The sequence below is a fragment of the Oreochromis niloticus genome, linkage group LG22 (genome assembly GCF_001858045.2).
Source record: "Oreochromis niloticus isolate F11D_XX linkage group LG22, O_niloticus_UMD_NMBU, whole genome shotgun sequence".
Classification (NCBI taxonomy): Eukaryota; Metazoa; Chordata; class Actinopteri; order Cichliformes; family Cichlidae; genus Oreochromis; species Oreochromis niloticus.
In genome coordinates, this window is record NC_031985.2 from 6,658,807 (window position 1) to 6,668,141 (window position 9,335).

General features: G+C 38.3%; 1 protein-coding gene across 2 annotated transcripts; it reads left to right on the forward strand.

Annotated features, from left to right (window-relative positions):
• Nucleotides 1-3,270: 3,270 nt before the first annotated feature.
• On the forward strand, nucleotides 3,271-7,889 carry LOC100690319 (formyl peptide receptor 2-like). Of its 2 annotated transcripts, none has more exons than XM_005457600.4 (3): nucleotides 3,271-3,569; nucleotides 4,217-4,361; nucleotides 5,917-7,889. In XM_005457600.4, exons 2-3 carry the CDS (start codon nucleotides 4,224-4,226, stop codon nucleotides 6,730-6,732), a joined length of 954 nt encoding a protein of 317 aa, XP_005457657.2. In that variant the 5' UTR covers nucleotides 3,271-3,569; nucleotides 4,217-4,223; the 3' UTR covers nucleotides 6,733-7,889. The 2 variants fall into 2 exon arrangements, with proteins under 2 accessions (XP_005457657.2, XP_019205830.1); XM_019350285.2 differs by having other exon boundaries at nucleotides 3,358-3,569; nucleotides 4,202-4,361.
• The last annotated feature ends 1,446 nt before the right edge of the window (nucleotides 7,890-9,335 follow it).

Genomic DNA, 9,335 nt, shown 5'->3' on the forward strand with positions numbered 1-9,335 from the left:
CCCAAACCACGCGGAGCCGCAGTATAAGGACTAAAGAGCCGCATGCGGCTCCGGAGCCGCGGGTTGCCGACCCCTGCCCTAGACAAAGTTAATCTGTGAACTAAGGTGTAGGTCTATTAGGTTATGTTGTGGTGATCCTCTGGTTGAGGGATGGGTGTTCATACTGGAGTGCAAAATTAAAACCAATGGAAGATGGACAAGAAAAGTTCAAAGCCATCAGGTGCTCAGTTTAGAAAAAAGAGAAAAGAAGAGGAGGAGAAACGAACAAAAGATACAGGTAAGCAGATGTGTCATTGGATAATGGCAGGTCATCCTGAAACAATCAGAATCAGAATACTTTATTAATCCCTAAGGAAATAATGTGGGTTACAGTTGCCCCAAGAAGAAATGGTAAAAATAGTAACAGTAACAGACTAAACTCCAAACAATACATTATGTTACAGATTTTAATATTAATTAGTCATTGTCAATTGTTGATTTGTCCTGTTCTCATTGTATGACGAATTATGATGGCTGTTTGGTAGCCGTTTGCATACTATGCATACTCTCTCTCTCTCTTCATATGTGTGTGTGGACAACAGTTTTATGTTAATGTACAATCCTTAACATGTTTTGTGTGTGTGTGTGTGGGGGGGGGCGCCAGAGGGAGTGTTCGCCCAGGGCGCCAAACAGGCTAGGACCGCCACTGGCCAGAGCTGTAAAAACTGCTGCTCATGGTATCGGTTTGGAAACATGAAGGTGATACAAATCATGCATATATACCAACAAGACAGTGTACATCACTGTCACAACAGCGTTTGTTTTAGTTCAAAGGCTTTATGGTTTTTCCTATAATACCTGGTGGTGTAGTCGGTGATTTTTTGTCAGTTGAGCTTTATATATTATGTTTAACCCGAGTGACCACCCGGTCAGCTGGTGGGTAACTATGGCGTTATTTTTGTGCCACTATTCTGAACGCACGTAAAAAAAAAAGTTGAGCCCGTCCCATCTCGATCAAGTGACGAGGACAACGATGTGACCGTTTCAGGAGATGATAAAATATTTCTTAACACCCCGATAGCTTGCTGAAGAACTCGAGTTTCTTCTCCCCCCTCCATGCTGTCAGACACTTGAAAGTGACCCGCGCGTGCTTCTCCGCCAATCACAGCGGTACAGACACCCAGCCTTCCGTTTCCATTAAACTCCTTCCGTTTCCACTATACTCTTTCATTCACATACATATATTTTCTTCTGACATGTATGCATTCTCTGCTTACATACATATATTATTTGTGAGATTAAATGCATATTGAATGCATGTAAATGAGAGCAAAATGTAGGAATGCATAAATGAAAATGTATGTATGTGAGCGTGAAAATATATATGTGTGTGAAAGAAGAATGTATGTGTGTGAGAGTGAAAATATATATGTGTGTGAAAGAAGAATGTATGTATGTGAGAGTGAAAATATATATGTGTGTGAGAGAAGAATGTATGTGTGTGAGAGTGAAAGAATGAATTTTGGCTTGTACGGCCCCTCATAAATTAGGCTGCCTTCTCTTCTGTAGTGCTAGCTAGATGTTGCTAGAATTGCACACAAAATGCTTCACCAGATGATTTTCAGGAATTTTACCCCTCAGTACCGGAGTATAGTGCTATATATAAATTATAGATTTTTGCCTTTATTAAGTTGTCATGTTCAATAACAACTGATAACTGATACACCAAAGGGATTGTGTTTTTGTGTTAGTGTGCCCTCAATTTAGGTTCAAATTGGTTTGATGTCAGGAAGGCAATAAGTGAACTGAGTCACCTCAAATGTGAAATGAGAATTATCATACTCTTTCACAGAAATTAAAATGAGAAAATGATGGAATTGTCATGGTCCTGGATCATCTTGTTCTCAGTTTTCTTGTGTTTCTGTATGGTTCCTAGGTTGTTCTGTTTAGTTTAGTTTATTAGATTCCCCCTTGCATCTTTGCCTTGTTTCCCCTCCTTGTGTTTTTACCCAGCCCGCCAGGTCTGTGCTCTCCCCGTGTTCTCTCTCCCCCTCGTCTCTGTGTCACTGTCTTCCTGTTTTACTTTGATAGTCTCCCGTCAGTGTACATCACGTTGTGTTTGCTCCTGCCCTGTCTTGTTACCATTATCAGTGTCATCAGTGTTCCCCGTGTGCTCCCACGTCCCTCGTTTTCCTTCAGTGTATTTATGTCCGGGTCTCCCTCAGTTCTGTGTCGTGTCCTCCCTCTTGGCTGTGTTTCCTTGTGTGTCTCTTCGCATTATCAGATATTGATTTTCCAGTTTAGTTTTGTACCATCTTTTTGCCCATTCAGCGAATATAGCTGCTTTTTGGGTCGAAATCCAGTGTTCCGCCTGCACACAGCCAATTTATGAAAGGAATGGTAACATTGTCAGATGTCAACTTCACTGTGATGTCAAAATGTTCTGCAAAAATCCAAATTTCTTAAGAACAGAAAGAGCACTTGTGACCTTTTGTGACACAGATACTGAATTCCTTCAAAGTCTTCGGTTTAAATTATATTTGTTGTGTATGGACAGACATGGATGCAAACTCTAATTTGACTGGTTGGTAGACAAACATCCATGAGTGGGTTTTTTTCTTTGTTTTTGTTTCTATAAGTGGTTGAAGAACATTCTATGGTCACTGTCATGCCATGTTTATTTCCCCTTTCACTGCAGCAGCTTTGCTTCTCTAAACTGAAGAAACCACCTTTGTGCACAACAGCTTTTTCCTTTGAAGAGTTGTTGTCTTCTTTTCATTTGCACTATAGATTCTTTGTACATCATTAATGATAGGGCATGGTTGGAACATTATTTGCTTAACATGAGAAGTATAATTTTAATCTCTTGTAACAGGTTTTAATGGTTACATCCTATAGTTTATGTTAAACAATAACAATAATGTGCGGTGCTACCAACTGCACAAGCATCTTCATCTAGGTTTCTGTGGATTTCTAATGTTCTGAATTGATTTTTAGATTTAATGGATCAGACCAACGACTTAACCTTTTTAACACTTTTTTAACCAAATATAATCTCCATAGCAGCGACTAGACTGGGTTTAGGTCTGAGGAATAAATCTCACCATAAATGCCACCTGGTATCATTTCTGGAGTTTTAGACTTTGCTGATAGTATTTGCCTAATGTTGCTGAATTGTGTTGTTTTTTTGTTTTATTTTGCATAGTTATATTGCATTGACCTTTGCCACTGTTTAAACGTAACTATTCCTCAGATGCCTTAAAATATAATTCAACCATGCACAAAAGTAGTTAAATTTAAAAATAAAAATAGATAAACATGTAAGTTCCAGGTGGAGGCTGGTGGAAGACCGAGTGAGACTGGCTATAAATTGGGACCTGTCCAGACCTGTCCTAGTTCCTGCTTCCAATGAGTTGTGCATTTAGCCCTGGGCCTTCCGGTGTGCTCTGTGGACATGTTTCTAGGCTGAGAAGAGCTTGGCTGCGTTGTATATATTGTAAATAGCTTAAATAGACCTTTTTTTGTTGATCTGGTAGCTGTAGGGGTGGGAAGTCGTTTTCTTTTAGTACGTTTTGGGATTCCCATTATAGGTAAGGCAGTTCTGTTTCATTTCTAGAGTGTTTTGTTTGTTGTTTTTGCTATGCCCACCCTGACGCTTGCTACCTTTTGAGTTTAACAAAAACCTGGTTGTTGTAAACCGTAATCCTGCGGCAGAGTTCGTTTTTCCTTGGGAGCAGGGAGTGTGGGCAATTTCACTTTCCTTTTTTTCTTTTTTTTGTGTTGTGCTCTGATATCCCACACAGCTCAGACCTGTAGATACAGGTCTGCGTCAAGGGCCAGTATAATCATGTACAGCTACTCTTGCAGAGCTCAAGAATAAAAAGTATCTTATTATAACAGTATCACCAGGCTAATATATCCCTTGAGATTAGCAGCATTAGCTTACAGATTTCAGAAAAATAAGTTCATGAAAACATTTGCTTATATAAACTGATTCGGCCTTGCCTGAAATTATTTCTAAGATAATAATCTTCTATTAAGATGACTTGCACCCCTAGATTTACCTCTTCTGTTAGGCTTCAGTAAATTATCTGTTTGTTTGTTTGTTTGTTAGTCAAGAAGTATGATACTATAGAATGACATATGAGGAAATCCTATGATTTTGTACTCAGTGTCGGATCAGGAGTTACATGGTTATTAATATTTTGAATTTACTTTCCAGTTCTCTTTTTTCCAGCCAAGTAATGTCTTCCAATGCATCTCTGTCCACCAACGAGGATAATGATGACATCATCATCAACTTTGTCCTCTACACAGTGACCATTGTGCTCGGCATCACAGGAAACGCTGTGGTGATCTGGATGGCTGGAATCAAACTTAAGGTGAATATAGAGTGTTTTAAATATCTCATTTTGTTTGTCAGTAATATCTTCTGTGTCTCAGTGAAAAATATAATTTATTACATACCATAGCTTTTAACCCCTTAATTACACAGGAAAGGCAGAAGTAGTTCATGAATAAAACAAAATAAAATAAATTCTTTAATAATCAGAAGCAAGAATATGTCAAACATTATACTCATGGAAACACACTCAGTGACAAGTTTATCAAACACTTAATTGAGTTGAAAACATCGTATTTTTATGCTTAAAAATGCTGTACAAAAAGTTTTAAAACTCTGTTTTAAAAAAAGAAGCAAGCAATAAAAACCCTGTAAGTCTTCACTGTGAATATCATGGCTAAGTACAGCACACTACATCTAAGTTAAAACCCTGAATAAAGCCATGTTCTTAACAAAACAATATCATTAACATAAGCGGTTGCTAGTAACTAAGACTTATGAATAGTATTGAGCAAAAGTCTTGAGTCAAACTTCATTTCTTTATGTACAGTATACAATACATCTGGAAAGTTTTTACAGCCTTTCACTTGTTCCCTAATTCCCCATGTTTCAGCCTAATTACACAGTAGATTAAAGTCATTTCTCACATCAAAATTCTACAAGAAAAACCCCATAATGACAAAACGTGTGCTTGAAATTGCCAGGATCTTGGCACAAACATTTATTTGGCTTTGCAGGCAAATTCCAGGCTGACAGATGTCAGTGACTTTGTTTCTCATCTGTTCTTGAGTTCCTTTAGATCAGGGGTGTCCAACTAGCGGCCTCAAGTGCCAGTGTCCTGCATCTTTTAGATATTACCCTGGGTCCACACACATGAATCAAATGATTAGTTCCTTACCAGGCCTCCGGAGAACTTCAAGACATGTTGAGGAGGTCATTTAGCCATTTAAATCACCTATGTTGGATCAAGGACACATCTAAAACCTGCTGCACACCTGCCCCTGAGGCCTGGAGTTGGACACCCCTGCTTTTGATAATGGCATGTGACGCTATCTGACATCTTTTAGGCTACTTAACTTTGTCAGGTAGGTTCTATTTAAGTGATTTTGTGCATGTTTTGCATGTCATTACCCTGCGTAATGGCAATTATCAATTACTGTTGTTCTCATATATATCATTTTTCCCTGCAGTGGTGGGAGGTGGTTATTAGCTTTTTTCACTGGAAGTTATTTTACTTTTCTGAACAGAGGTATTAATTCACTGGAAGTCTAAAAATAACACGAGTTAGAGTAAGTTTTTTTTATTGTGCTATGATTTTCCTTTTATATCGGCAAGAGCAAACTAAGTTTATGTGCTCTGGGAACTGGGTTTGGGCTAAAACACACCATTTCACAAAGTGACATGATTGCTAATTAAGAATATTAGTTGACACCAGATTTTACATCCACTTATTCACATGATCACTAGATGTGTGCATCATGGATGCTGCTCTGTTTATTGATAATGACTGTTTGGGGGGATAATAATATCAAAGTCTGGTTACTTGCTTCATGTAAATAATATATTATTTCACTTCGTTTCTTCTTCCTCTTCAGCCAGCAGTCAACAATGTGTGGCTGGTGAATCTGGCGATAGCAGATCTGATTTTCTGTTTCACACGAATCTTCTCCATCATCCAGATGAAGTTAGGACGGTGGCCTTTTGGTCTCTTTCTCTGCCAGTTTCATGGTTTCTTCAAACACACCAACATGTTCTGCTCTGTCTTCCTGCTGGCTGTGATCAGTCTGGATCGAGTGCTTTGCGTCCGTCAGCCCATCCTCATGAAGCGTCGACGCACCCTGTTCGCAGCGAGGGTGGTGGCAGTCTGTGTCTGGATTATAGCGCTCCTCTTCAGCATTCCCTACTTCACCTTCCGCAAAATCTACATGGACAACAACAACCAAACTAAGTGTAAAATGGTGTGGGTGGAGAAGCCAAAGGAAAACAAAAACACCAAAGTTGCTCTCTACTCCATGCAATTCATATTCAGCTTCATATTTCCCTTTATGGTCATTCTCATCTGTTACATCCTGGTTGGCCTGGGCCTCCGACGCACTCGCCTGTCAGGGAAATCTCGGCCCCTTCGTATATTAGTATGTTTGGTCATTGCCTTCTTCCTGTGCTGGGCGCCTTATCAGTGCCTTCTATTAGTAGACATTGTGTATAATGAAAACAAAGTGGTGAAAAAGTGGTACTCTATAACAAAGAGCATTGCTTACTTTAACAGCTGTGTGAACCCGTTGTTATATTTCTGTATGGGGCTAAAAGTCAAGGAGGGGTTTAGACAGAAACTCATGAGAGTTTATAAAAGGGCTCTGGGAGATGATATGGATGGCCAGATGGCTCAGCCAACTGATCCCTCTTTGGATTAAAGCTCTGGGTTAAAACAGAGAGTTGGCGAAAAGGAGTGGATGTAAATAAATTTTACCTTTCCCCAGAAAGATACATATCCTTATACATAACCATTAATATAATATTGAAATGCCAAAATAATTTTTTGCTTCCATTATATGATCAAAACCAGTATTTCAGAGTGAAACATAAAAGGTGGGAAGACTAGAGTAATGATAATCGATCAAATTAAAAGATTTATCAACAAAAGCTCAACTAAACAGGTGTGTGAACTCCTACCTTCCGCTAAACCTGTTTCACCATCATGATATTTAAAGTCAAGTCTTAAGAACAGTGATAATTTGTTTGTTGTTTATTTATTTATAATTCCTGCAAAATTCATATTGACACCAGAAAATCAATCATTACGTCATATTTTACATATTATATATTATGGTTTTGCCTTTTTCTTTTTTCTTTTGTTTATCTATAATTACCTAATTATATATAAACGGGAATAATTAAGATGTTAACCCTTGGTAAGTTGTTGCCAAAGCAGAAGTCAAATATCTTCAAAGGTTTAGGTCTGAGGAATAAATCTCACCATAAATGCCACCTGGTACCATTTCTGGAGTTTTAGACTTTGCTGATGGTATTTGCCTAATGTTGCTGAATTGTGTTGTTTTTTTGTTTTATTTTGCATAGTTATATTGCATTGACCTTTGCCACTATTTAAACTTAGTTATTCCTGAGATGCCTTAAAATATAATTCAACCATGCACAAAAGTAGTTAAATTTAAAAATAAAAATAGATAAACATGTAAGTTCCAGGTGGAGACCGGTGGAAGAGTGAGACTGGCTATGAATTGGGACCTGTCCAGACCTGTCTTAGCTCCTGCTTCCAATGAGCTGTGCATTTAGCCCTGGGCCTTCCGGTGTGCTCTGTGGACATGTTTCTAGGCTGAGAAGAGCTTGGCTGCGTTGTATATATTGTAAATAGCTTAAATAGACCTTTATTTGTTGATCTGGTAGCTGTAGGGGTGGGAAGTCGTTTTCCTTTAGTACATTTGGGGATTCTCATTATAGGTAAGGCAGTTCTGTTTCATTTCTAGTGTTTTGTTTGTTGTTTTTGCTATGCCCACCCTGACGCTTGCTACCTTTTGAGTCTAATAAAAAAACTGGTTGTTGTAAACCGTAATCCAGCGTTCGTTTTTTCTTGGGAGCATGGAGTGTGGGCATTTTCACTTTCTTTTTTTTCTTTTTTTTGTGTTGTGCTCTGGTATCCCACACGGCTCAGACCTGTAGATACAGGTCTGCGTCAAGGGCCAGTATAATCATGTACAGCTACTCTTGCAGAGTTCAGGAATAAAAAGTATCTTATTATAACAGTATCGCCAGTAGGGATGGGTATTGATAAGATTTTCACGATTCCGATTCCATTTTCGACTCTGTTTAACGATTCGATTCTTTATCGATTCTTTTTTTTTTTTTAAAAAGGAGAACACTAAGGTCGATTAGCTTAGAACTTTGTTTTATATCTTCTCTTTGAACAAGGTAGAAATTTAGGAGTAGCATGGCCTTACAAACCCAACAGTGAGATCTTAAGAGATCCAGCCTATGGCTATTCAATGGGGTGTCACAGGGTCCCCGGGGAAAGAAATTGTAAATGTAAAATAATAAAATAAATATTCTTCTGTAGCAATAACAAAGTATAACAAATTATTCTGTAGCAATTACACAAGAATATCCAGTAATGCCCCTGCCTACAATTAAACACATTCACAAATATTAATATTTTGAATTTTCTTTTCAGTTCTCTTTTTCCCCAGCCACAAAATGTCTTCCAATGCATCTCTGTCCACCAACGAGGATAATGATGACATCATCATTACCAACATCAACTTCCTCAGTCTCAGCTGACAGCAGGTTTCCCCAACTTCATGAAACTCATAAAATTTCATAGTGGTAAAAAAAATACTATAGAGGTAAAAGCTCTGCAGTTACAATAAAGAAAAAAGGGTTTACCTGTGGCGTCCCTAAAGACGCAACACCAGTCTCCAATGGAGCATTTCCTCCTCAGCCTTGTTCCTGCTCTGGAGAGCAGCTGGGTCCTTTTTATTCCTGTCTCTCTGTAAATACTTATATTTTATATGTTCATGTTTAATGTTTTTCTGTTTGAGAAATTTAATATTAATTCAAATAAATTTTTATAATGACTGTCTCAGTTCTACTACACAGCAAATGTTGGCACACGACTTGACACATTGTAGAATTTATTTCATTTTATACTAATGACAAAATATACTAATACAGTGGGATGCAAACATTTGGGTTAATAGCCATTATTTTCCTGTATAAATTGTTGGTTGTTACAATAAAAAATGTCAGTTAAATATATCATACAGGATTCAATTCAATTCAATTTTATTAATATAGCGCCAAATCACAACAAAAGTCGCCTCAAGGCGCTTTATATTGTACAGTAGATAGCACAATAATAAATACAGAGAAAAACCCAACAATCATATCATATGACCCCCTATGAGCAAGCACTTTGGCGACAGTGGGAAGGAAAAACTCCCTTTTAACAGGAAGGAACCTCCGGCAGAACCAGGCTCAGGGAGGGGCGGGGCCATCTGCTGCG

Excerpts from the sequence above, each read along its gene's own strand:
- LOC100690319 (XM_005457600.4), top strand. The coding sequence starts at position 4,224 with ATGTCTTCCAATGCATCTCTGTCCACCAACGAGGATAATGATGACATC. Across the intron at positions 4,362-5,916 it reads TGGCTGGAATCAAACTTAAG|CCAGCAGTCAACAATGTGTG; the intron begins GTGAATATAGAG and ends CTTCCTCTTCAG.